General features: G+C 56.6%; 11 protein-coding genes across 11 annotated transcripts; 5 read left to right on the forward strand and 6 right to left on the reverse strand.

Annotated features, from left to right (window-relative positions):
* Positions 1-126: 126 nt before the first annotated feature.
* On the forward strand, positions 127-1,109 carry BO86DRAFT_392855 (alpha/beta hydrolase). Its single transcript, XM_025672899.1, has 2 exons — positions 127-626; positions 684-1,109. Exons 1-2 carry the CDS (start codon positions 219-221, stop codon positions 1,011-1,013), a joined length of 738 nt encoding a protein of 245 aa, XP_025523087.1. The 5' UTR covers positions 127-218; the 3' UTR covers positions 1,014-1,109.
* Positions 1,110-1,134: 25 nt separating this feature from the next.
* BO86DRAFT_413300 (S-adenosyl-L-methionine-dependent methyltransferase) lies at positions 1,135-2,677 on the reverse strand (the record flags this gene model as incomplete). The annotated part of the gene is made up of 4 exons (XM_025674726.1): positions 2,422-2,677; positions 2,244-2,364; positions 1,524-2,180; positions 1,135-1,454 (listed from the first exon to the last, which is right to left on the reverse strand). The coding sequence occupies exons 1-4, from the start codon at positions 2,602-2,604 to the stop codon at positions 1,135-1,137; spliced, it is 1,281 nt and encodes a 426-aa protein (XP_025523088.1). The 5' UTR covers positions 2,605-2,677.
* Positions 2,678-3,061: 384 nt separating this feature from the next.
* BO86DRAFT_392857 (class I SAM-dependent methyltransferase) lies at positions 3,062-4,294 on the reverse strand. Its single transcript, XM_025672900.1, has 4 exons — positions 4,099-4,294; positions 3,667-4,028; positions 3,452-3,578; positions 3,062-3,365 (listed from the first exon to the last, which is right to left on the reverse strand). Exons 1-4 carry the CDS (start codon positions 4,152-4,154, stop codon positions 3,083-3,085), a joined length of 828 nt encoding a protein of 275 aa, XP_025523089.1. The 5' UTR covers positions 4,155-4,294; the 3' UTR covers positions 3,062-3,082.
* A 1,015-nt stretch (positions 4,295-5,309) lies between these two features.
* Positions 5,310-7,373, reverse strand: BO86DRAFT_441078 (Dak1-domain-containing protein; the record flags this gene model as incomplete). The annotated part of the gene is made up of 4 exons (XM_025676226.1): positions 5,310-5,928; positions 6,165-6,312; positions 6,369-7,148; positions 7,235-7,373. The coding sequence occupies 4 exons, from the start codon at positions 7,371-7,373 to the stop codon at positions 5,310-5,312; spliced, it is 1,686 nt and encodes a 561-aa protein (XP_025523090.1).
* A 269-nt stretch (positions 7,374-7,642) lies between these two features.
* BO86DRAFT_441081 (class II fructose-bisphosphate aldolase) lies at positions 7,643-9,072 on the forward strand. The gene is made up of 3 exons (XM_025676227.1): positions 7,643-8,098; positions 8,169-8,678; positions 8,737-9,072. Exons 1-3 carry the CDS (start codon positions 8,004-8,006, stop codon positions 9,008-9,010), a joined length of 879 nt encoding a protein of 292 aa, XP_025523091.1. The 5' UTR covers positions 7,643-8,003; the 3' UTR covers positions 9,011-9,072.
* Positions 9,073-9,444: 372 nt separating this feature from the next.
* BO86DRAFT_441087 (gluconolactonase) lies at positions 9,445-11,423 on the reverse strand (the record flags this gene model as incomplete). Its single annotated transcript, XM_025676228.1, has 6 exons — positions 9,445-9,785; positions 9,840-9,919; positions 9,971-10,067; positions 10,124-10,635; positions 10,700-10,954; positions 11,386-11,423. The coding sequence occupies 6 exons, from the start codon at positions 11,421-11,423 to the stop codon at positions 9,574-9,576; spliced, it is 1,194 nt and encodes a 397-aa protein (XP_025523092.1). The 3' UTR covers positions 9,445-9,573.
* A 1,013-nt stretch (positions 11,424-12,436) lies between these two features.
* Positions 12,437-13,732, forward strand: BO86DRAFT_441093 (SDR family NAD(P)-dependent oxidoreductase; the record flags this gene model as incomplete). Its single annotated transcript, XM_025676229.1, has 3 exons — positions 12,437-12,503; positions 12,577-12,832; positions 12,898-13,732. The coding sequence occupies 3 exons, from the start codon at positions 12,437-12,439 to the stop codon at positions 13,409-13,411; spliced, it is 837 nt and encodes a 278-aa protein (XP_025523093.1). The 3' UTR covers positions 13,412-13,732.
* Positions 13,733-14,092: 360 nt separating this feature from the next.
* On the reverse strand, positions 14,093-16,794 carry BO86DRAFT_413302 (fungal specific transcription factor domain-containing protein; the record flags this gene model as incomplete). Its single annotated transcript, XM_025674727.1, has 9 exons — positions 14,093-14,284; positions 14,376-14,799; positions 14,886-15,032; positions 15,091-15,257; positions 15,319-15,412; positions 15,480-15,536; positions 15,591-16,063; positions 16,124-16,277; positions 16,736-16,794. 9 exons carry the CDS (start codon positions 16,792-16,794, stop codon positions 14,093-14,095), a joined length of 1,767 nt encoding a protein of 588 aa, XP_025523094.1.
* Positions 16,795-17,567: 773 nt separating this feature from the next.
* BO86DRAFT_371248 (uncharacterized protein) lies at positions 17,568-19,523 on the forward strand (the record flags this gene model as incomplete). The annotated part of the gene is made up of 5 exons (XM_025670312.1): positions 17,568-17,609; positions 17,671-17,713; positions 17,766-17,886; positions 17,949-18,499; positions 18,598-19,523. The coding sequence occupies 5 exons, from the start codon at positions 17,568-17,570 to the stop codon at positions 19,521-19,523; spliced, it is 1,683 nt and encodes a 560-aa protein (XP_025523095.1).
* A 120-nt stretch (positions 19,524-19,643) lies between these two features.
* On the reverse strand, positions 19,644-21,292 carry BO86DRAFT_441111 (salicylate hydroxylase; the record flags this gene model as incomplete). Its single annotated transcript, XM_025676230.1, has 5 exons — positions 20,911-21,292; positions 20,768-20,860; positions 20,486-20,710; positions 20,091-20,445; positions 19,644-20,014 (listed from the first exon to the last, which is right to left on the reverse strand). The coding sequence occupies exons 1-5, from the start codon at positions 21,124-21,126 to the stop codon at positions 19,644-19,646; spliced, it is 1,260 nt and encodes a 419-aa protein (XP_025523096.1). The 5' UTR covers positions 21,127-21,292.
* Positions 21,293-21,475: 183 nt separating this feature from the next.
* BO86DRAFT_422555 (MFS general substrate transporter) lies at positions 21,476-25,179 on the forward strand (the record flags this gene model as incomplete). The annotated part of the gene is made up of 9 exons (XM_025675348.1): positions 21,476-21,631; positions 21,689-21,797; positions 21,862-22,011; positions 22,081-22,760; positions 22,826-22,891; positions 22,969-23,308; positions 23,939-24,465; positions 24,541-24,763; positions 24,854-25,179. The coding sequence occupies 9 exons, from the start codon at positions 21,476-21,478 to the stop codon at positions 25,177-25,179; spliced, it is 2,577 nt and encodes an 858-aa protein (XP_025523097.1).
* Between the last annotated feature and the right edge of the window lie 215 nt (positions 25,180-25,394).

The following is a 25,394-nucleotide window of genomic DNA, read 5'->3' on the forward strand; positions in this document are numbered from 1 at the left end:
CCAAGCTAATTAAGCTAAGGTGCGATAAGTGCAATACACATACACGTGGTGGTTGGCTTGCCAACAACCGCTGACTGGCGGGGAATTGATTTAGCCCTACTTGATTAAATGCCCGCCGCCCACCCACGCCATCCTCCTCCTCCTCCTCATCCTCGCCAATTTCCACCTTCGTCACCCAACTGCATCCTGTTCCCACTGTGTAGAACCCTCACTCCAAGATGGTCTCTTCGAATCCGACCTTGATTTTCTGCCCTGGGGCTTGGTATCCGCCCACAGCGTTTGAGCCCCTGGCCGCCCAGTTCCCCGACCACACCACCCATCTCGTTGCCTTCCCCTCCATCCAACAGGCTGCCACCGTCCAAGATCTGCAGCCCGATATTGACACACTCCGCAACCTGGTCGAACAGGAGGCTAATGCGGGTAAGGAGGTGGTTGTCATCTCACACAGCTGGTCCGGGTTACCCGTGAACAGCGCGCTGGACGGTCTCAGCACGGCCGAGCGACAAGCCGCGGGCGTGACCGGCGGAGTGGCCAAATTGATCTTCATCTCGGCCTTCATCCCCGAGGTTGGCGAGAGTCTTATCGGAGCCTTTGGCGGGGTGGCTCCCGACTGGTATGACCGCGATGTGAGTCAATCGTCTCGTCCATTGGCGAAGCCGATCGGATGCTAACCCCAGCCGCAGGAAGCCAACGGCACCGTCAGCGCCGTCGATCCCTACAGCCTCTTCTTCCACGACGTCCCCGACGGCGAGAAGTGGGCCCAGACGCTGCGTCCGCACGCCTGGGCGACCAAGAACTCGCCCGCCCGCAGCACCGCCTACACCCAGATCCCCAGCGCCTATCTGCTGTGCGAGCACGACCGCGCCATCCCCTTGTTTGTGCAGCAGTTGATGGTAGACAAGGCCCGCGCCAAGGGGGCCCAAATTACCACCGACACCGTCCCCACAGGTCATTCCCCATGGCTGGTCGATCCTGCCCCGGTGGCTGCGTTTGTGAAACAGAACCTGGTGTGAGGGGGGGGTCTGTTTAGTTAACGGCTTCGATGTACCATCACAAGAATATTTATCCTGTACATACAGAGGAATGAACTGATATCAACATGGCGTTGTTTCTTCGTACACATGTAAGCATTTTTCAAGCCAATACCGCCTCAATAAAGTGGTCCGACCCCGGGGTCTGCGCATCCAACGGCTCAATGCGGCGGACCTGCAGCCCAGCCCGCTCCAAGATCCCCCGCCACTGCGCCTCGGTGCGCTCCATGCCCCCGAATGCCATCATGCTCATATCCAAAAAGGCCGCGTAGGGTGACGCGCCGCCTGCGTCTGGCAGGACCAGGTCGACAATGACCAGTCGCGAGGATGGACCCATCGCGGCCACGGTGTTCTGCAGGATGGTCGCGACCACCCCATTGCTCCAGTTGTGGAAGATGTGACGGAAGAGGTAGGTCTGGGCTCCTGCAGAGGGATTTGTTTTCGTCAACGAATGAAAGGGACAGGCGCATTTTCATGCAAGGGGAGAAATACCATGCACGGGTTGGGGCTGGAGAAAGTTGTAGGGCATCAATTCGACGCGCTCGCCACCGTCCACCCCCTTCAAGACCTGGGGCAGATCCTGCAGCACAATGCGACCGCGCGGCGGCGGATTCAGCTCGTCGCTGACCTGGCGGAGCACGGCGCCTCGTCCGCCTCCCACGTCGACGAGCGTGACCGCGCTAGATTCATCGTCTGACGGGTCCTCTGAGGATGAGGATGCTGTGAGCAGGCTGCGGAGGAAAGGCTGCAGTTGGCACACAGCGAGGGCGGCGGTGCTGGATTGGAAGGCAGCGAAGATGGCGCGCTGCTCGGGCTGCGACTCCAGCCACTCGAACATAGTCTGATCGGTGTGATGGGCGAAACCGAAGAGGGTGGGCTGCGCATCCACCGGGTTCTGCCACTGGTGAGTCTCGAGGAAGTCCGGCAGCGCCGTCATCAGCGTCGCGGTCTCGGCCCTGCGATCGGTCGATGTATGAGCACGAGAGGCAACATCGAGAGGGGCAAAGATTGTTAGATTCACGCACATGCCCTGGATCACAGCCCGATGTTGGGGCTGGCGTAGAGTTTGCGATTGTCGGGAATGGGCGTAGACACCCGGGCTGGGTTCGGTGAAGATGCCGATGGCGGCCAGTGTTCGCATGAGACGCACTGCCTCGCCCCTCGTCATTAGTCGAAAGAAGATCCTCCCATCCCAATCACGCCATCACCTACCGAGAAGCGCAACATCGATGCCGCAGCGTTGCGCCAGATCCGTAGCGGTGGGAGGCCCCTCATCGAAGCGCTCGAACACTCGGATGCGCAGAGCGGCGCGCAACACCCCGTGAGCCACAGGCTGATGGATTTAGACATAGCTCCCGGGAGTTAGGCAGAGGGCAGGCGGAAAACGTACTGCCTTGGCCAGATGCATCAATTGGCTCTCGGGGGTTTCTAGGCTGGTCAGGAGATTCCGCGTCGCGGCGAGTAATCGCGAGTGTAGGGCATCACTGGCGGGGGGTAGCTGGCCGGGGGTGTTGATGGCGGCCTCTACTTGACAGACCAGCGCCAGCATCGGACTGGGGGTCTCTTTAGTCATAATGCGTGTCTGTCGAAAGAGAAAAAAGGACCAGAGAAGGCTTGCAGCAGATGGTCGTTGGGGGAGGTGGGAGGGGGGAGGGGGAGGGGGAGGAGCTAGAAGAGATGAGGCGATACGCCAGCCTTATCAACGCGGCCCTAACTGTACGGTACACATTCTTCTTCGTATACTGAATCTACTCGTAAGTTCCCTGTTTTAGCTACCATTTTCTCCAATTTTACTTTTAATTCGTTTGATTCCTTGGTCCCTCCGGCCTTTGCCTCAATTCCGTTAGGCTGGCCTGGCCCTAAATGTGCTGGTTGATGTGCTAATTTCTTTAGGCTATAGTTCGCGTACTATAGTCTGCACGCTATAGTCTGTACGCTATAGTCTTCACGCCCTAAAAGAACTAGTGCTTATGTTGAACGTGCCAAACGTGCTAAACGTGCTAAACGTGCAGACACATCCTATCTTATTGGTTTGATATTATATTGACTAACTACACCTCCCCTGCGGACTTCCGGCCTAACGCCACCTCCAGGGTAAAGTCGAATCCCGCCCCCTGGCGACACTCGTCCGCCGCCTGACCGATAAGAGTGCGCAGACGCGGCCCGGCCGCCTCCGACGTACTGTTATCCATGGCCAGATAGCTGTATTCCTCGTTGGAGTTGAACTGGAGTTGACTCCAGTAGACGCGGCTGTGCGGGCTGCACGGATGCAGTTCCTTGCGCACGTCCACCATCCCATGTTGCGCAAAGAGATCCGGGAGGCCGGGCACCCAGCTAAGCACGCAATTCAATTAGCATCGATCCGGACCAGTGCCTGTGCGTCCAGGGAATTGATTAGCATGGCGCATCGGGTTGCTTACCGTCCCAGGCCCGTTTGTTTCATCAACTTCATCATCTCGTCCAAGGCGGGGGTCTCCCGGCCGCCCACCGACTGCACTGACCACGACTCGTAGTTGTGTTCCGACCATTGCAGCCACCCACCGGGCTCTATGGTATTTTCCACCCCAAGATTAGAGAGAGTGCGCGAAAAGAAGGGAGTTAGGAGCAATCGATGAAAAGGAAAGGAAAGTCTCACTCAGCATCCGCAGCATATTCCGCAACACTGGCCTCGGGTCATCGTTCCGAATCACTACAAAAAACAGCCGCAGATGAACCACGTCGTAGATCCCCTCCAGCTCGGCGGGCAGCGGCTCATACAAATCCAGCTCGCGCAGCCGGACGCCATCCGGCAGCCATTCCGGCGGCGGACATTGGGCGAACGAGATGTCGAATCCGTCGATCTGCGCGGCAGGATACTCGCGCTTCACGTCCATCATCCAGATGCCCGTGCCCGTGCCAATGTCGGCGATGCGCGGGGCCGAGTCGGGGGTCAGCCCGATGCACGGATGCAGGCTGTAGCCCAGCGCATCCTTCCAGAGGTGATTCTGGGCGTTTAACCTAGATGAGGGGAGTCAGTCTTATGCCACTGCCTCTCGGAGGCCCAGGCGACCGTGGAGTTCTGTTTTACCGCGCGGAGGAGTGATAGTTCCGGTGCAGAGCATAGTTATTTGTGGGAGGTGACATGGCTGGGGACAGATTGGGTTTTTCTTTGGGTTGGTTTTCTCTGGGTGAGGGTATGGGAGGCAGAGAACAGATATATGGTTGCCCTAAGTCTCGCTCCCAGAAGGTGCATTATCTCGGAATGCCTTGCCCCAGCGTGCCGTACTTATTGTACGCCGTAGCATACTTTAGGCTTAAAGAAGAGGACAACCAACAATAATCTAGTCCGATAAGATAATAAGACAGCAATACCACGATACCACATTACAACAATACGGCCTCGGTGCAGTGAGTGGGGCGTGGGGGCCAATGCCGCTGAAGTGCTGGACCCCGCCACAGTGGGACCGCATGGCACCATGCGATTGAGTAGCCTCGATGACAGCTTTTCTGTGCTGCTGGTTCCCATCCCATCCCCTCAAGGCAAAAGGCATGAGAATTTTTAGTCAAGGCCCCGTGGAGCTGGAAAGAAATCAACCCAGCTTACGCATAATCCCTCCGTTGCCGATCGATCGAGGCGGCCGCATGGATCTTCCCAGGATGCGGCGTTGGGAGATAATCTTCGTAAGCCCAAGGTATGAATCATTCGATATCCTCAGCCTTGCCAGCCCCAAAGTCACTGTGTCAGAGAACCGTCAGTTGAGGCTTGAAAGGTAGCTGGAGCAGGGATCTATCAATAGTCTGAGGCTTAGATTGTATTGTACACCCCTACAGACCCACCGGGTTGATCTTCCAGCTCCCGACTTCCGGCCCGATGAAGCTCTCAAGGCTTTATCCTGTGGTCAAGATTACCAAGCGAAAGACTAGTCGATCCACCCAGCCCTTGGTCGTACCATGAGACAGCGAAGATTCAAGCTCGACAGTCACCAAGACCTTGTCACGCTGCCTCCTCGTAGCGGGTTTATGTGCTGTGCATTCCCTATCCATGATCTACAGACACCGCTTCTTTGCTGACGGCAAGCCAGGCCATCGATCAAGACGGCTGCCCGGTGTGCCGTTGATGAATAGATAGGGCAAGTTTGTTGACCTGTCTGCTGTAGAATAATCTGGAATCATAGTGTTTATACGTATTTCGATTGTAAAAGGCCTGGGGCAAAGAACAGGGTATATTGATTTAGAACCCGACCAATTATCATAAGAATAGTTATAAAGTTGAATCGAAGCTGGCTGCGGTTCGGCGATCTACAGCAAGGACCGCTGGGCGTGGACAGCAGCCACCCCTTTCGCCAACCCCTGGACGAGTGCGACGACTCCCATTGCCCCCGGGTCCGGCACGACTTCCCAACCCACTTCGTTCACGTATACCGCCCGTCCAAATGCCGGACGCATCCCCTTGGTCTTCTCTGCACCGCGGACGGCAGCCTTGACAGCGGCCTCGAGCCCGCCCGAGCCAGCTGACAACGCCTCGACAAACGGTTCCAAGGCATCCATGAGGGTTCTGTCGCCCGACCGCGCGGGTGTCACACGCTGCACCGCCTTGAGAGCATCCTGTGCCGCCGTCGTCCACTGCTCCACTGTCATCGTCTCGGTGCCCTGCATAGCACGAACACTCGAGGCCAGGCCGTCGAAGAACAATCCGTAGATGGCGCCCGAGGTACCATCCATGCTCTCCTCCACAGCGTGGGCGATGCGTAGCAGCCACTGGAAAGCTGTGGACTGGTCGCCGCCACTGGCCGGGATGCCGAGCGCCTTCTGCACTGCCTGGCAGCCACGACGCAAGGTGATGCCGCAGTCGCCGTCGCCGACAATGGTATCGAAACGCGTGATCTCGGGTTCAACAGCCATAGCGGAGGCGCAAGCGCTGAGCACGACGGAGCGGAGCAAGTCAACGTCAACTAGAGAGAGTGAGTGTTATTGTACTGAGCTCCAAGGCAGCAGCAAGAGCAATTTGCGCGAGATGTGAACATACCGGTAGGACCCGTCGAAGTCTGACTGCCGAGTTCATCCTGTGCAGACAGGGTATCGACCGGTGGGGAGTGGAGGGGGCTAGGGAGGCGACTCGCGACCATGCTCTCCAGTAGCAGCGGCGGTGGTGACGGCAGCCAGCCAAGAGCAGACGTGGGGGCATCAAGGTATATCAGCATCTCGGGAGTGGCGCGGAGCAGGGTGATACTGAAGCCAGGTCCGTTCAGACTTGACATATATGTGCCACTATATGTCCTTGCGGGTGTTATGCCGCGGATACCTATCGGCACACGTTAACGCACATCGCAGACGCGGAAGATGAGAGCCCAGACTGACCGAGCCGCTTGCTGACGTGGAATGTGATGGCTGAGAGCTCCAAGACCGATAGAGCGCCCAGGTTGTTGATCATGAGTACCACATGTTCGGCGCCGTCGAAGTTGACAAATGCTCTGTCAGTATCTTCTGTATCGAGCAGGTAGGCGAGCATGCGGTCGACGATGGTGATAATATCAGGCTGGGGGCCCGTGATACGTTCCACGCCGGGCTCGTTGTGAATTCCCATGCCGAGCTCAATGTCATTCCGTAGGATGGCTGGCTCTGCTGCATCGCAGGCAGTACCGGGGATGCGGACATAGTCCAGCGACACCGCCATAGTGGCAAGCCCCTCATTGACCGCGCGCGCCATGTCCAGACAACGCTGGAGGGGTTGTTGAGCGGCGGACATGGCGCCGAGGATCTTGTGCATCAGGACGCTGCCGGCCAGACCACGGCGTCCGACTTTGCCGCCCTTCTTTCGGCCCACCGCGACATCATCGGCCACCACCACGACCTCGATCCTCATCCCGAGCCGGGAGCGCAGCTTCTCTGCGGCCTGATGAAAATGGAAAACATCGCCCGTGTAGTTCTTGATGATGAGAATAGTCCCCGCCGAGCCCTGCACGGCCTGGCCGCACTTGAAGACCTGCTGCACGTTCGGCGAAGCGAAGATATTGCCCGATACCGCGGCGGCCAGCATGCCGCTGCCGACAAACATGACATGCGCAGGCTCATGGCCAGCGCCACCCCCCGAGATGACCGAGACGCACTGGTCATGGTTGTGGGAGGCGTCGTAGACCGCTACACATATCGGTTAGCCTCCATAGTCTCGATGTGAATTGGCACTGCAAGGGCACTGAAAGGGCACTCAACAGGTCCGAACGTACTCTTGTTTTCCCGGTCGACAATCAGGCCAGGGTGCAGCAGCCTTAGGCTCTCCAGGGCGTCTTGCACGACATTTTCGGTATGATCGCCGTCGATAAAGTGTCTGCGGGACATTGCACCGGTGGTGTAGGATGACTGCATGACACTGTAGCACAGTTGGGTGTGGACACAACCTTAACTACTACCCAGATTGCGACAGCCATGCCATAGCCTGAATCGCAAGACATCGCCGCCGTGAGAGGGGAGGTCCTGTTTCCGAGAGGCGGAAATCAGGCCAGAGCATCCGAAGCATCTGTAAATGGATCAATACGAAGCTATGGAGCAGCTGTCGTGGTCTGGACCGTCCGTCGACCAAAGTGAACACGCGCTTCGACATGCTTAGTTCCTTAGTTCGCACCCGTGCAACCCCCCCCCCCCCGGTCGAGAAGGCCGAAATGCGGGGTCGGTTCGGTGTCTGTTTCGGTGGCCTCGTGGGGCAGTGATCACCAGGAAAAAGACATGCACTATTCGGAGGTGTCGGAATTTGAATTCGCTTCGCCTTCCTCGGGGTGGTCGGAAAAGGTCAGCTGGTCGTCGGAATCGGAAAAGCCGCTCGGGTGGGAAATCCGAGAAGAACCATACAAGAAGCATTCCGAAAAGAGTCACAGATGGCTTCCACATCAAAGGGCCAGCCACAAAAAGGAGTAACTCTGACACTACAGCTTACAGCCAACCTTCAGCACACACCCGTCTTCCTGCTAGCAACTGACGCATTCGATACGAGCTGCCAACATGTCTTCCAGTGCAGAGTACCCTGCGTCCAATCGCACCTGGCAAATCATTCACAATGCCAGGAAGGGTGGATATGCGGTCGGAGGCTTCTGCGTGTGAGTTGACGTGGCCTGCACCCCTCCCCGGCGTGAGCAGTTGGGAATGCTGATCGTGGCTTTCGAGCAGCTACAACACCGAAGGTGTGCTAGCCGTTATCAAGGCGGCCGAGCGATGCCGATCCCCGGCGATGATCCAGTTCTTCCCATGGACCATGCACTTCCAGGGTCCCGAGTTCATCAGGTACGCCGCAGATGTGGCGCACAAGGCTTCGGTCCCCATCTCAGTTCACCTGGACCATTGTCTCAAGCCCGAGGATGCTGACCAGGCGCTCGAGTGCGCTTTTGACTCCATCATGGTCGACGGCTCGCTATTCGATGAGGCGGAGAGCATTGCCTATGTCAAGTCGGTCGTGGACCGCGCCAAAGCTAAGGGTATCACCATCGAGGCGGAGCTCGGGCGAATGGAGGGAGGAGAAGATGGGTTGCCGACCATTGACCTGGAGACCGTCTGGACCGACCCCGAGAAGGCGGCCCAATTCGTCAAGGAGACCGGGGTGCACTTCCTCGCCCCCAGCTTCGGCAATGTCCACGGACCGTACCCCCCGGGTGGTGCGGAGAAGCACTGGCAATTGGACCGGTGGGCCATGACCTGCCCTAGACTAAATCCCTAGTCTGAGATGTTGACCCGTGTATAGGCTAGAGAAGATCCACAAGGCCGTGGGTGACGAGACACCCTTGGTCCTGCATGGCACGCATCCGCTCTCGGACAAAATGGTGCAGGTCGCCATGGACCATGGAATGGTCAAGGTCAACCAGAACCGGAATGTGCGGAATGGGTACCACCAGTACATAGAGGAGAACGCAGCCAAGGTCGAGCTCACCACGCTGCAGACTCAGGGCGTCGAGATCTATTCGCAGGGCGTGGAGCGGCTCATGGTGGAGGTGTTCAAGTCGGCCGGCAAGGCCTAGAAAGCACCTAGGAAGACGGCACAATCCGCCAGAACAAATAGAATTACTGAGAGGTCATCGAATCCCACGCTCGAAGGGTGAGAACACGCAGTTACATGATTCAATCCCGGGCACTGGTTAGGCACTGGTTACATCACGAGAGGCCATGGCAGGACGCTGCCCAGTGCGAGTAGTTGTGAGTGACCGAGTTATAACTTGCCACACACTTGTGGGGTTCATCGGAATTTGTCCCTACGGTATACGAGTAGGGAGTTATGTATGAAATTATGAATCCTACTCACTTACTCGTTAGTTAACCTGACCTTCTTCTAGTAATCATGATATCTACAACCTGACCTGGAGGCGGGGAGCTGTGATTCCGAGTTCCGACCGACATCGGAATCGGAATTCGGGCTCAACGGTTGAGCTTTTTGCTTCTCAACCTCAACCCTCAACAGAGAGGGTGCGTATCCACCTTCACCTACCCCTACCTAGTACATACTATGCGTTGGCCAAGCTCCATCAGTAACTCCCACTGTTCCGGCTTCAATTTCATGGTTTCATGGTGCAGGCAAAGCAGGGCTCTATGTCAGTCGAGTTCCTGACGCGCTCAGGGTTGCATAGTAGAGGCGCGTCTCGGCGGTGATAATCAAGCAACCCTTTCCGGCGAATTGAAAGTTCGCCGTTCGGAAACCGCCCATATATATCTTCCCCAGGAGTTTCCCGGCGGGGCTCCACACGTTGACCCCATCGCCGCAGCCAGACCATACGTTGCCCTTGGAGTCGCAGTGGATGCCTAAGTGAGAATGAGAATGCAACACAGAGCCGACCAAGAAACGGAGCAACTCACCATCGGGATGTCCGGAACCTGCGAAAGCAAAGACCTTCCGATTCTCCAACGTACCATCACCCTGGACGTTATACCGATATCTAGGGTTCATCAGCGCCAGTTCGGGTGCCCACGGTAGGGTGATTGCTTACATGGTAGCGGGGGCGAGACTATCAGTGCCGCGCAGCCCTTGCTTGTCACCCGTGTCCGTCACGTAGGCATATCTCCCATCTGGCGAGAAAACCAAGCCTATCGAAACTCTGGTAAGTTGATGAGTGGTTCGAAAGGGGGCCAGGATGAATGACCATTTGGCAAGTCAAAGCCGTCCGCCACGACTGACACGGCTCCAGTCTTGGGATTGAAGCGGTACACTTGATTCCGGATGGTAGGCGCTGGTCGGAAGTCTTGCAAATAACCGTAGAGGGAATCGGTGAAATAGATCTCGCCGTTGACCGGGTGGACCGCGATGTCGTTGAGCGAGTTGAATTGCCGGTTGAAATAGTTGTTCAGGATGATGGTGGTGTTGTATGGCGCTTGCGGATTCATCAGGTACAATGCGGGCGGTACACTTTTGCCTTGGCCCTCTGTAACGTAGAGAAGATTGCCCTTGTAATATGTCCCTCCGTTGGGGTTGATCACAGTAGGCGTGGAGGGCACGACCGTGACATTGACCAGGCCAGAGGCATTTCGAAGATGTGAGACAGCTGCCGCCTGAGGCACACTGATCTTTTGAATAATGGCAGACTTATTTAAGCCGGTGCCGGAGCCTGTGCCACCAGCACTCTGAACGAAGAAGACTTCGTCCGTCGGCGGGTTCCTACGGGGTTGGTCATTAGCCACTCCATTCCAATCCGTGGTGAGGAAACCCTGAGTGGCCTCACCACACGACAGCCTCATGATACAAGGGATTTGAGGCACTCTCCGCAATCAGTGTCAAGGTGGGGTTGTCGCCCAGGATGGAGAGAAACTCCTCGTCATAGATGTGAAAGGGCTTGGCCGCTAGGTCGGCTTCAGGCACCCCCGGCGGCTGAAAGACCAGGCTGTCATTCGTGAGGTCTGTGGGCGTTACGGTGGGCAGGAAGTTGAAACTGGCCTGGTCGATGATTTGAGCCAGGTCCGGGACGGTAAGGGACGCGCTGACGAATTGGGCCAGGCAGAAAAGTCGAGCTGCAGATAGCATGAGGATCGCGGGTTGCATGGAACGGGCAAAGAGGACTGAGACTTAAGGTAGCTATGGGAGAAATCGTCCACGGAAAGTGCCCGTGGTTCATAGGTTCATATATTCGTCGTCCAGGCAAAAGCCCTGAACCCCCGAACAGGAATCCCCGCGGGAAACCGAGTCAGTTCACCAAGCATTGGGCCGGGCTGCAGTTTGCAGGCACCGTCGACTTACCACATCCAGTGATGCGCGACCGAAATCGACGACATGGCCACACGAAGGCGGATGGGCGCAATCTCCGTGGGATATAGGAAATTGGCCCCGAGAAAACCAATCGGCACGAAAGTGCTGAACAGGAACAGAAAGAACCCGGCGGCGATTTGGGCTGAGTGGTTGCTGCTGGGGAACGAAGTCGCGATGGCGAGCACAACCATGCAGGTCGACATGCCGGCGCCGGAGATCATGAACAGCGCCTGGCGTCCGAAGCGGTCGATGCAGAAGAAGGAGGCAAACGAGGAGATGAACTTCCAGGTCAGAGCGGAGGCGCTAAGGATCTTGGACAACTCGGCGCTCATGCCCAGATTCGTTTGGAAGATGATGGGCATATACACGCTGACGAGATTCGTGCCACTGTAGAAGGGGGTGAAGATCACCAGAGATACTCATCAGCTCGGACTCGTGGAAGGATTTCAAAGGATGGAATGGTCGATCTACGCAGGCACTTACGACCATTGCTGGTAGAACTGAAGGAGCATGCACAGAAAGAATCTGTAGCCCAGCTTATCCTCGCCATTCCTCAAGATATTGGACAGTTTTTCCGTGCTGGTCGACTCGAGCGAGTGTTCGATGCCCGTCAGCTCGGCGTCCACCTCGGCGCTGTTCTCCAGGAGGCCCTTGAGAGCCGAGATCACACTTTTGGCCTGGTCGCTTTGGTTCCTCATGGCGAGCCAGCGGGGCGACTCCGGGAGGAACCCAAGTATTAGGGCTAGCTTGCTGAGTCTCCCCACTGGTCACACCGCTTGCGGGCCTGTCCATTCGAATGTGATAGATGGGAACCTGAACCTGGAATTCCACCTGAATGTGGAACCCTGAACGTGGAAACCTTGCGGGGGCCAGGTCAATTCCGCCAACATGAAGTCAGTCAGTCTTATTGCGATACCGGGATAACCTGATAACTTCCCGGCAATCAATTTCCGACGCTAATAGAAGCAATTCCGATGGGTGATTCTCCGCCCACGGCTTGTCGGCGCCCCGCCCCCCAATATTGAATGGGCATTTACAGTCTATCTAGAAAGCTATAAATGTGTGCAGGAGGGAGTCTTGCCGAGTCATTCACCACTTAGTATCCCCAGCACAATATCATTCCTTCTTACACGGGACAAATTCACAAGACTCGACCTACAACAAATCAATCCATACAACGAATCAACAGCAGCAGACGGCAGCAGACGGCAGCAAAATGACCGGCACGGTGGAAGACTATGTCACGGCGGTCTATCCCGACCTCAAGAACAAGGTTGTGTTCTGTAAGTCCCTGCGTCCTCTTCGGCAGTAGCAACGGGCAAGCCCAACTGACCACCTGGCATCATCATCTTCAAGTGACGGGCATTGGTCAGTCTGGGGATCAGAGCATGTGGGGCAACGGTGCCGCCACTGCTCGCGTACTCGCCGCCAACGGGGCCAAAATCTTCGGCTGTGATCTTTACCTCGAGGCTGCAGAGCACACTCAGCGTCGGATCGCTGCCGAAGGGGGTGACATCACGGTCACCACGGCCGATGTCACCAGCGACGCATCGGTCAAGGCTGCCATCGAGGCTTGTATTGCCAAGTACGGCCGCATCGACATCTTGGTCAAGTAAGTTCCATTTCGGCTTCCTTCCTTCGATCCCGGACGGAGCGCTGACTTGGAGCTCGTCGTAGCAATGTGGGTCGCTCCGAGCCCGGTGGCCCGGCGGAGATGGTAGAGCGTGTCTGGGACGCGCAGACCAACATCAACCTCAAGTCCGTGTACCTGTGTTGCCACCACATTCTCCCCCTGATGGAAAAGCAAGGCTCCGGGGTCGTGGTCAACGTCGCCTCGATCGCGGGGATGCGTTACATCGGCAAGCCCCAGGTCGCCTACGCCGCCACCAAGGCTGCGGTCATCCAGTTTACCAAGGCCACCGCCGTTTTGTACGCAGCCAAGAACATCCGCATCAACGTGGTCGTGCCGGGTCTGATGAACACACCCTTAGTCGGCATGCTGGCGGACAAGTATGCCGGCGGGGATCTGGAGGGCTTCAAGGCCAAGCGTAACAAGGCTGTGCCGATGGGTCGTATGGGTGATTCCTTTGACGTCGCCACGACGGCAGCGTTCCTGGCATCCGGCGCCAGTAGATATATCACGGGCCAGAAGATTGTGGTGGACGGTGGTATCACCTCCTCCACTGGCTAAGCAGGGTCATTGTGTACAATAGCGACAAGATAGCCAGATGTACGCCTAGGCAGAGTATCATGGATTGATGATGATATGACAATAGATGAGGCCAATATAGCGTACGTCTTCGTAAGCTGTTTCTACGTAACTACAGTACTTGGCTGCTAATCACCGGTTCGCCGGTGCCATGCTCCCTTGCACCCATTCCGAGAACTCGGCCGAGACGGCGTCATCGAACCCTATGTCCATGATCATATCCCACCCGGGAGTGAGGCCCAGGCCTGTGGAAGGGGGTGGATTCGCCGGCACGAGACCCTGCTCCAGATCAGCAAGTTAGCAGAACCTTCGCAAGCAGAATGTTTGCACTTCACGCCTCGACGTCTTGTGCTTGACCTTACCGAAAACGCCCAGGGCGCGGCCTCATTTGGTGCTCCGGAAACATCGTCCTGATACCATGGCGCCATCACTGGTGCCACTTCCGTGTCGGACGCCATGCCCAATGTGAATCGTGACCCCTTCAGCTGCGCTGATGACCCTGACACCACGGGCGGCACTTGGCCGGACTCTGTCGGGATCGGGGTGCGCGGTCGGTCCACAGGCGTGACCATGTCGCTGGCGTTCTGTGTTCTCGTCCGTGACTCCTGCCGACAACCAAGAACACCCAGATCAGTTTTATGCGAAAGGAAGGAGAATAGTCGTTCAGGGAGGGAGCGGGGGACCTGCCTCAAGCAATCGCTGCGTGCGAAAGTTGTAGCTGCTGTCCAGCTTTCGATGGCCCTTCATCGCCTTCTCCACCATCTCTTCGATCGCGCCACGGTCCTCGGCCGCGTGATACAAAGCCAGGTACACCAGGAGCACGGAAATGGCACAGAAGACAAAATGAGAAGTAGTCTGCGGCGGGTGGCATTAGAAACGGCGTGCTTCCGGGCCAGCGGCCCCCGGCCAAAGCAGACTAAGTCTATCCTCGGGGGAGCAGACTCACCCAATACACCCCGTTGTATGTGCTGTCGTCAGCAATGTTGGCGGCGATGCGGGCAATCGCCATGGCATGATTCACGCAGTGGCGAATTCGCGCGGAGCTGGGCTGCGATGGGGCCGGCGTGCCAGGTTCGTGATGGAGGAATTCCCGGAGAAGATCACCACGATACATCAGGATGCATGTAAAGTGATAGGCCGCGGTGATGGTCTTCTGCTGCCGCTGGAAGATCCAAGGGATGGCATAGAAGTCATGCTGCGAGCCCGCCAAGGGTTCTTGCTCTGGAGGAAGGAAGAACGATGGGGTCTGGTTCTCCCATTCCTGCAAATCCCGCTCCAATTCGGTGACAGCTCGATCGCGTGCATCGTCGGACAGGTGCTTGGATGCTGGGTACAGTCGCGTGATAGTACAGCCGATTATACGTGTGAGTCTGGGGGAACATCAGGAAGTCGTCAACCACACGATCCACTTTCGGCCGGGGTAGGACCTGGTCCAGAAGTGAAAGCGACTACTCACCTCGCATGGGCGACGACTCCCAACCACACTTTGGTCTCTTGCGGTCCAAGCAGGGTAATTGTCTCATGGTCGAGGTCCGTCGGGCAAGCAATGGTGATGTCCTCATCGCGGATGGCCATGGGTCGGCCAAGCGAGACAGACAGATATCTTATGTATTGTCAGCGCCAATTCACCAATTCGCCCTGGGTGGACCGCTTTGCCTTACCGATCCAGCATATACATGGCCCAGAAAACACCCTTCCGGGAGAATTGCTCCGAAGGGCCGGTCGAAGCGACTTCTCTCTCGATGCCGATGATTTGGCCGAGTCGAACAGCCATGCCTAGCGTCATCCATGCGCTGTTGTGACGGCTTGCCGCGCATTCCAGTTGACACTAGAGCACAAGTGAAAATCAGCAGTCTCGTCGAGAAGAAAGATAAGGTGAGCTCAACTACCTTGAGCACGGTGGCTTTAATCATATTCAAGGTCGGAGGAAATTTGCCCAGCGTCTTATCTAGCCACGTCTGGCCTGCTTGCAGCAAGTGATTTCTTACGTCATGAAGTTAGTAGCTTCCTCTGGATCCCTGGAAACAAAGGGGGAGAGGGGGGGACTGACGATTTCGATTTCTGCTTCGTCAATGGCCGACTGTGGCGGGATGCCAACCAAATGCACCTGCGGTGAGGGTTAGTGGGGGAGCCATGCGCGGGACTACGATAGAGCCCTCACCCAACGCCCATGGCGAAAAGCAAGATGGCTATGGTCGCAGGGTGCTCAAAAACGGCCTCGTCATCGTCATAGACCCGATCGAGGATCGCAAACGTTTCGGTGCGGAGAAGATAGCGATATGTGACATTGGCGTGTTCGAAGTAGCAATTGAGATACTCCCTGGCCGTGTCTCGAGGCGGAAACACGAAGGTGGACCGATCCCCGACGGTGTTCAAGATTTCCTCTTCCCACCGGAGCAGGTTCCGGGGTAGTGCTTGACCGATAAGCGTGAGATGCTCCGAGACCTTGTGCAAGAAGTTATGGACGCTCGCATCGCCGGCAGAAATCACGGCGTTTTCGTTCTCGGTCGACTCCTCGACCCCCTCGACGGTGGGCTCCGCGGGATGAGACAAGGTAAGGTTGCCTTCTGCAGGCAGGGTCAAGTCCGCCGTTGTAGCAGCCGTAGAAGACGGCTGTACGGGCAACTTGCGTCTCTGTTGTCTGAGATTAGTATGCACTGGGGGTTGAGGGTGTTGATGGTTTTGAACACGTACTAAATGGCGCCAAGAGCCCCGATTGTAAAGAGTCCTGTAGGCACACTCTAAAGCGAATTGTCGATGGGTGAGTTGATGCGCCACACAGCGATGGTAAACTGGGGCACGAGGCTGAATACCGACCGATGCGAGATTTAATGCATCGAGCACACGGCTGCCCAGCCGCAATCAGTGTTAGCCACGAAGCAAGTTAGGGCATGGAATCAACAGATGGCGGTATCGGGGTCTGGACGAACCTCTAGGCCATCACATTTGGACTTTCGTTTCTTGCATGCATCACAGGCCCTGCATGTGTTTCTAGTCAGCCTGTCACTGTAAGATAAGTGGGTGTGCCCCCTCGGGTTGAATCTACCTCGTCACATATTTTTTCGGCACCGAACCCGATCCCATGGAGGGGTTGGGCGGAGATATCACGCCTCGAGTGGCAGCGTGGCCTGTCATGTTTCCTCGTTCATGGGTAGCTAGGCACAATCAAAAGAAAATCGGGGATGGAACCAGACAGTACCTGCAGTTGGGGTAATTTGCAGTCAATCTTGGAAAACCCGCCGGCGGCCTTGGGCTTAGCCGAAGACGGAGCGACTCTAGAGTCTCGACCACCGTGGATTGGCGGACCAGCGCGGGGTGATCCACCTAATACGACTCGGGGCTTCGGAAACAGGCGGCACAGCCATATCCGGCATCAAGTTAGTACATGTGTGAATAGTGGTCCTAGGGGTCCTTAGGTGTGGATTGTGGCGGTTGAAGTGGACCCCCGCGTCTCCGCGCAACCATCGACAAAAAGAGACCTCGTCGTCACGGCTTCAGCTGCTGTTGCGACTGCCGTGCCGATTCAGGGTTGGGAATATATGGAGTACCTGTGCTATATGTCCTCTGGACATGACAGCTGACGGTATGAATTGATAGTTCTCTCATGAAGTGAAATCCCATCTGCGGGCAGCATGGATCACGTGGCATCGATACACCCATACACCCAGGATGGCACTCACTCCACACTACGGAGTTGATCCAGCTGACTTTTGCCACGGATCATGGATACAGAAGACAATTGCACCTCAAGTCAGCCATACTAAGTCACAAACAATCCCTTGTTCGCACCCCCTCCCCAGCAGTTGACGAGAAACAAAGGTTACCCGCGGACTGATGTTCAACGTGGCCCTTCACTTCCCCGCATTTCCAGCCCAGATTCAACCTTGCCTGGATTAGCGGGGATATCAACTCGTTGAACCGCTAAACAGTGCAAGGAATTGGCAGTCGCATTGATTTTCAGCCAGCTATGATGTAGATACTCCTCCCCGCCTCGGTTATCAGTAGGATTCGTTGACTCGACCGCTTATCGAACCCCCTCCCCGTCGCGTCCGCCCTGATAACTGATAACCCTTCCGCCGTGACTCCCCTCCTCCGTCGCATCTACTCTCTCTCCCCAAGTGCTGTACTTTGTGATACTATGACTGCCTCGGGCCGTGTCTGCGCTCGATGCGCAGTGATTGTGAGTCTCTCCCCGGCTGGCTGCCCCCATCCGAGACTGATCTTAGGGTGACTTGGCACAGAAACAACGCTGTGACGGTGCCTCGCCCTGCTCTCGCTGCGCACGTATGCTTGCACCTCTTTGAACCCATGGGGTGCTTGAGTACTGACTAACCAGGCCTTGGTCATATTTGCGAGCCCCAACAAACCGGGAGGCCGAATTCTGAAGCCCAGTCGCTGGCTTATCGCCGGCCCAGAGCCTCCCGGTCCCGGGATGGATGTGTCTCCTGCAAGGCGCGGTCAGAGGATAGATACTGCATCCATCATGAGCATGCCCACCGTGCTAACTGCCAGCCAATAGGAAGAAGAAGTGCGATGAGAAAAGACCTCGATGTAGCGACTGTCATCGGTTGAACCTACCATGTCACTGGAAAGCCCCCAGGACACGGTCTCCGCCACCAGCGATCGTCTCCCCGCTGCCGTCGCCTCCTGGGATGATGCCCTTATCCGAAACTGCGCACGACCTCATCCTGTCTTCCGTGTCGGATCCGATTCCCCTTTCCGATCATCTCCTATCATCCGTCGGCGATGATCCGATATCGCCTTTTTCGCCCTCCTGGGTCGATGTGGAGATGATCCTCGGGCCCGTCTCGCCACCCCCAGACAGCGGGCTCAACGCCCACCTGCACAATGACGACGATCGCTGTCTCTTCAACCACTATGTCCAAAATGTGGCCCGGGCCCTGTCACGGTCCACGACGAGAGCCACCGCCAACCCATTTCTGGCGACGTTGCTTCCCATGGCCGCCGCCTCGGAGACGCTCACCAGCGCCCTCTTAGGGCTGAGTGGCTGCCACTGGCGTCGCGTCTACCCCCAAATCTGGAATCGAGCCCTAACGCGACAAGGACGGGGTAAGTCTACCTAGTATCATCCCTACTATTATCGACAACCATAACAACGACATTCAGTTCTGGTTGATGTATCATTTGTAACAGACTGACCATAACAGCCTTGTCGCAAGTCAACAATCTGCTCAGTCGCCGACCGAATCGGCAATCCTTCCTTGAAGCCTGCACTACCATCCTCCTGCTGTGTCTTACGGAGCTGTTCGAGGGCACCTCTCGCGCCTGGAAGTGGCACCTCAAAGCCGCCGGGCGCCTACTCAGCACGATCGATCGGCACCGGTTTGCCTCCAGCGGCGAAGGCATGTTCTGTCTTCAGCTCTTCCACTACCTAGACTCCATGTCCACCATCTCCCGGTGTAAACCCCCGCTGTTACGGGCAGGCGAGCGCCTGACTGATCTTACTTTGGGATCATCTCTCCCATCCTATCTCCCCGCCGCCGCCACCAGCACGTCGTCATCATCAGGGGACACGATATCTGGACTCCCTACGAGCTTACTGGAGTCTCTCGGTCGGGTTAATCTTTTGGCAGCGCACCGCAGCCGACGCATTGACGACCTGTCAGAAATCGGGTTCCGGACGGCCGCTGCACATGTACGCGCCCACCTGGACACCTGGCGCCGGGAGTACGAAGCAGTCCACCCGGGCAGTGAAGTAGAGCATCTGGCCACGCGCGCCTTTGAGTGCGCGATCCGCTTACGACTGCATCAGATCGTCGACGGCTACGATCCCCACCATGCAGAGGTCGAGCAGGCCGTCACTGGCATCGTAGCCGCGGGGCGGGCCATTCCCTACGGCAGCCCTGTCGAGGGCAGTCTGCTCTTCCCACTGGTGATTGCCGGAGCCAGCAGCCGCAGCATGGAGCAACGGATGGGCATCAAGGAGCGACTGATGGTGATGGAGAACACCTTGGGCTGGGGGCATATCCTGCAAGCGCGGCAGCTGCTCGAAGCCGTCTGGGCGGACGACCGGGCGGACGCGAATTGGGCCAGCGTCCGCTATAGTCTGTATCCAGGGATGGTGTTCGTTTGACTGCTCGGATCGAGCTTCCTGCTGAGTCAGTTACATGACACTTCGAATGTACTGCGTTTAACCTTGTTTATAGTCGATACAAAAAATGGAACTTGATATATACATCTGATTCTCTTCCCCCTATTTAGTGCACTTGAGCTCCTCTAGGTGCACCTGCATATTGTACCCACAGACCTCCTCAATAGTCAACTTGCCCGGCCGGTCCGTGGAGGAGCTCCACCCGATGCGCTCGTTGAGGTCCTCGCGGGCTCGATAGCTGGCGGCTTGAATGTGGGTGGCACGGGGCTTGCGCAGCCGCTCGTACAGCTGCAGTCCCTCGGCTAGGCTGTACTCCTCGGCGAAGGTGCGATGGAAGATCAGCCCCAAGGCCCCCGCGTCCTCAAATGCCATGCATGAGCCCTGCGATTGGTCGGGCATCATCGGGTGAGCTGCGTCTCCGAGTAGGCAGACTTTGCCGTTGACCCAGTAGGGGTACGGCTGGTGACGGTACACTGGTCGAAATCAGCCATTGGTTTCCTTCAGCCCAATAGATGAAAGAGAGATAACGGAGGGGCGTGGGGGTCTTACAGCGCCACATCTTGATGTCCTCAGCATTGAGCAGCAACCGCTGCATCCGTTCATCCAGCCCCGGAAACGTGGCCACCAACTGCTCCGGGGTGGCGGAGATGTTCCAGCCGTCTTCCCGGAGATTGTTGTGCTCGGCCGGATAAAAGCAGTAGCAGCTGACGACGTCCCCGTCGCTGCAGGGGGACATAACGATCTTGTTGATCCCAATGCCCCCCCAGTACTCAATCGCGGCGTTGTCGATGTAGTCGTCCAGCCCGAGGCTGCGCAGCTTATCCGCGCTGATGATGCAGCGGTAGCAGCAGGAAGTCGACATGGTGAAATCGGGGGTGATTCCCATGTGAAGGCGGCTCTCGGACTATATTAGAAGGAATTAGAGTCTCTGTATTAGACTGGACACGGAGTGTCAGAGAGGGGATGTGTACGCGAATGCCATCTGCGGCGACGATGAGGTCCGCCGACGCCGTCTCGCCATTCTCGAACTCAATGCGACCGGCCTCTGCGTCCAGCGACACGGCCTTGTGATTCACTTTCAACATGCATTGGGGGCCCTCCCCGGGCTTCTCGAAGGCGGAGCGGAGTAATTGTTGGTGGATGTCAATCCGGTGGAAATTGTTGTACTCCTGATGGGGTTCCTGTCAGTGGCATTAGGGCTATGCGGGTCTGGATGCCAGACTGACCGTCCCGAACTTGGCCTTGTAGTCCCCCAGGCCGTATTCTTTCTGTACTTCCCCGGTCGTCCAGTCGTGCATGATGAGTTTCTTTAGGATTACCTGTGCCTCGCTGTGAGTCTTGGCTAAACCACGAAAAGGTGGAAACTGACCGGCTTCGCAGCCTTGACATCGACCCCCCATTGCTCCAGGAAGCGGGATCCATTGGATGCGGCGCTCAAAGATGCACCCACTTCGCCAGCGAAGTCATATCGCTCGTACACCGTGACTTGGTGCCCCTGGCGACGTAAAGCCACTGCTGCGCTGAGGCCACCGAGGCCGGCGCCGATGATGGCGATATTCAGCGGGGAGTCGGTGCGGGAGGGCATCCTGAATGATTCACAGAGCGAGATTTCGTTATGACTATCCCTGGGGTTTGTCTCTATGCCTCATGGTCGAGTTCTGAGGCTGTGTTATAAATGTATCTCGAGCGTATTCTATGGGACCGATCATGCTCCCGACCCTTATCGTGCAGCCGACGGCTCGTATCTCGCGGGTTTATCTATGCGACGGCCGCAGGATTAGTCGGAAGCTTATCGCACTGGTTGCCTCCCAGTGACAGACAGCCAGCATTGATACCTCATCCTGATACAACGATGGACCTTTATTAAACACCCTCATCATGCCATCCGCGCTCAATAGTCCTCCAATGCTGCTACCATCACCGCAGCATACACTATGACGGACACCAAAGAGGAAAAGCTGGCCGCCGTCGACTACGGCCTGGGCGATCTGCATGATGACCAAGCCCTGTTGCGTCGGATCGACTGGCGCATCCTGCCGACGATGTTCTTGACCTACTTGCTGCAGTTTCTGGACAAGGTGGCTTTGAATGTATGTTTCCCGGGTGGTCTCGCCGGGATACTGGTTGCTGATGGGTGATGACGTTAGTATGCCAACGTGATGGGGATGCAGGATGATCTGGGAATGCAGGGCAATGACTTCTCCTGGCTGGCTACGGGGTTCTTCATCGCTTATGCGGTTGCTGAGATTCCCCAAGGTGGGCAATCTCGTCTCCTTCTGCTGCTCCCACAGCCCTGTGCCATGTCGCTGACGATAAGCAGGCTTCATGCTGCAACGATACCCGGTCACCAAGGTGCTCGGAGTCAACATTCTCTGCTGGGGGGTGCTCTTGTGCTGTTCGGCCGCGGCTCAGAACTTCGCCGGGATGTTGTCACTGAGAGTGATCCTTGGGGCGCTGGAAGCGGTCATTGGTGCGTCGGAAATCCCTTGTCATTGATGTCATACGAAGTGAGGTCTAATGGTCATCTTTCACAACGCAGCCCCTGCTCTGACGATGTATACTAGCATGTGGTATACGCGGGCTGAGTCGACCCCGCGATACGGCCTGTGGTATTGTGGCCTGGGCACCGGTCAGATAGTCGGCGGGTTGATCTCCTTCGCGGCGCAACATACCGCGCCCACGCTCGCTTTCCACGGGTGGCGAATCATGTTCGTGGTCATTGGGGGGGTGAACATTCTCGCGGCACTGCTGGTCCTCCTCGTACTCCCGGTCACTCCGGCCGCGGCGGGGTTTCTGAGCGCCAGCGACAAGGCCCGCGTAGCCCAGCGGCTGCAACAGGAGCAGGCTGGTGGCGTAGAGGGGGAGAAGGGCCTGCGCCCGAGGTCGTTTCTGGAAGCGTTCGCCGATCTGCAAACGGCCCTGCTCGTCCTCTTGACCATCCTGATCACCATTCCCAGCGGCGTCATCACCACCTTCTCCTCCATTCTGATCAAGGAGTTCGGGTACAACTCCCAAGAGAGCGCCCTGCTCAACATGCCCTCTGGGGTGGTCAGCATCGTGGCGACCATGGGATCCACCCTGGCCATTGCTCGGGGCTACTCCCGGTGGCTGGCGATTAACCTGCTTCTACTGCCCACCTTGCTGGGTGCGTGTTTAATGTCTTTCCTGCCGTCCTCAAATCAAGCCGGCTGTCTGGCGGGTATATACCTGGTAAACACGGTAGGCTATCCTAGGCGGAGAGATGGTGGATTAGGGTTCATCGGTGGTTACTGACCTGGACATAGACTGTCGCGCCGCTAGCACTGATTTTCGCATGGACTGGTGCAAACTACAAGGGCTACAGTATGAAGGTAAGCCATACGCAAGATGACAGTAGCAGCAGCAGCAGCAGCAGCAGCAGCAGCAGAAGAGTTGACCGTAAGAACAGGTGGCGGGGAGTACGCTCGTCTCGGCCGGGTTCAGCATCGCCAACATCATCGGCCCGCAGACCTTTCAAGCCCGCGATGCTCCAGAGTACGTCACTGCCAACATCTTCCTCTTCTCCCTGTTCTGCGTTGGTCAAGGCGACTTTACTAACCGATACAGGTATATTCCCGCCAAGATCACGATCGTCGCCGTCAACGCCGGTGCCATTGTCATCTCCACTACGCTGCGGGTGGTCTACGGCCGTCGGAACGCGCGGGCGAATCGACTAGGGCACGCTGCAGGTAGTCGCATTGAGCGACAGCTGGAGGGTGCTGGGCGAGGGGGCGAGGAGGTTGACTTTCGTTATGTATATTAGGAGTTGCCAGGGAAATCATGGTGGATTCGGACTCTTAAGATGAAGTTATCAACGCAGGATCCCGAGACAGAAGCTCTTCTAGTTAACAAAGGACTGAAAAGGCTATTCTATCCCTAATCTCCCATTTTTAAGACCTAAAACGTACTTTGTTCGTACAAGAAATAGAATCTTGTAATATAGTAGGCCTCCGACAATTAGATAAGTCGAGTTGTCAACAGACAGCAAAAGAATTAGAACTTACTTCAGGTATTTGTTCCCATGAATGAGATTGAACACTTATAAATCGAGTGGCATCATCCGCTAATGATTCCTCCGGAAGAGCAGGTCTACAAACCACGCTTTGTCCCAAGATATAAGCAAGAAAAATCAAGGAAAATAAGATACACCCATGGCGACCGAGGCAATCCACAATCAGGCCTTCCGTCTCCGCTTGAACCGCGCGGGGGGGTTGTGGGGGGAGGGAGAGCCATCTGCTAATCTACGCGACGGGACGATTTCCATACTGGAAGGAGAATCAGTATCCATAATTGCTGGCCATGTAGAATATATATCAAGTTTCAATTCGGTAGACACCCTCTTCTTTTACGGTTTTCTGCACCGTCTTTAACTTGACTAGCTCTCCCCGTCCTTGGTTCTTCGATTACACTACAAATGCTCACCCTCATCACCGGAGCCAACGGCTTCATCGCCGCGCACTGCATCGCCGCCCTGCTGCGCGCCGGCCACTCCGTCCGTGGAACAGTGCGCACCTTGGAGAAAGCCAGTGCCACTGTAGCTGCCCTACATGCTGCCGGAGTCGCCCCGCTGGACCGCCTGGAAATTGTCGTGGTGGCCGACCCCACCGACCTGGGGCAATTCGCTCCCGCGGTGGCCGGCTGCGACGCCATCCTCCACCTCGCCTCGGCCTTCACCTACGACGCACAACCAGGACAATTCGAGCAGCAACTCCTGCTACCTGCAATTCAGGGCACGACCGTCGCGTGCGAGGCGGCGCAGCGTTGTCCGACCGTACGAAAGCTGGTCATCATGTCCTCGTTCGCGGCGGTCTACGATGCGGCGCAGGGCTTGCAGCCTGGTCGGGTGTATACGGAGGAGGACTGGAGTCCGCTGGGGTATGAGGAGGGGCGGGACACGGAGAATGTGGTATGTGCTCTTCATTCCCTTGCCTTCACTTTTTGTCTTTCCTTCTTCCTGATGCATGGTGTTGACGACTCCTAGGCCATCGCATACCGCGCATCCAAGGTCCTCGCGGAACGGGCCGCCTGGACATACGTCAAAGAGCATGAGGTGGACTTCCAGCTGGTGACGCTTTGTCCCGGAATGGTGTTTGGGGAAATGATCCATCCGATCGCCTCGCTGGAGCAGCTGAACGCCAGTAATCGGATCGTCTGGGAGGTGGCGCTGGGGGGTCGAGATGCACTCCCGCCCACCAAGGCTCCGGGTAAGAAGCCCTACCTCGCTCCTGAATAGACCAAGAAACCCCCACTATGGTGCAACAACGGAACTAATCTCGATTCTTTATGGTGAATAGTGTGGGTGGATGTGCAAGACCTAGCTGAGACCTGTCTTCACGCCTTGACGACGGCCCTTCCCTCGCACCACCGGTTTCTGGTCACTGAAGGTGCGTACGACACACAGGAGATTGCGGACCTCCTGCGCGAGGCCATTCCCACGGCTCGAGAGCGGGTTCCAAAGGGGAGTCCAGGGGACAGGATACGGGACACCCATTACGCTTGCGATGCTGGCAAGGTGAGGCAGATGCTCGGGGTCCAGTTTCGGAGCTTGCGCGAGTCGATTGTTCCTTTGGTGGAACAGTTGTATGCGATGGAGGCTGGCCAGGATGGCGCAAGGATATAGTTACCTATATCCACCTATCTGAATGATAAATCACCGCTGAACTATATCTTCATAAATACAAGAATAACTATTATTGCTGTGATCAAGATCGCTACCTTCAGTCTATTTGTATCCACTACACTCTTATTGCTATATTACTTTTCCTGATCCTCCTCCTTCTTCTTCTTCTTCTTCTTCTTCTTCTTCTTCTTCTTCTTCTTCTTCTCCTCGTTGAT

Source organism: Aspergillus japonicus, assembly GCF_003184785.1.
Source record: "Aspergillus japonicus CBS 114.51 unplaced genomic scaffold BO86scaffold_78, whole genome shotgun sequence".
NCBI lineage: Eukaryota > Fungi > Ascomycota > Eurotiomycetes > Eurotiales > Aspergillaceae > Aspergillus > Aspergillus japonicus.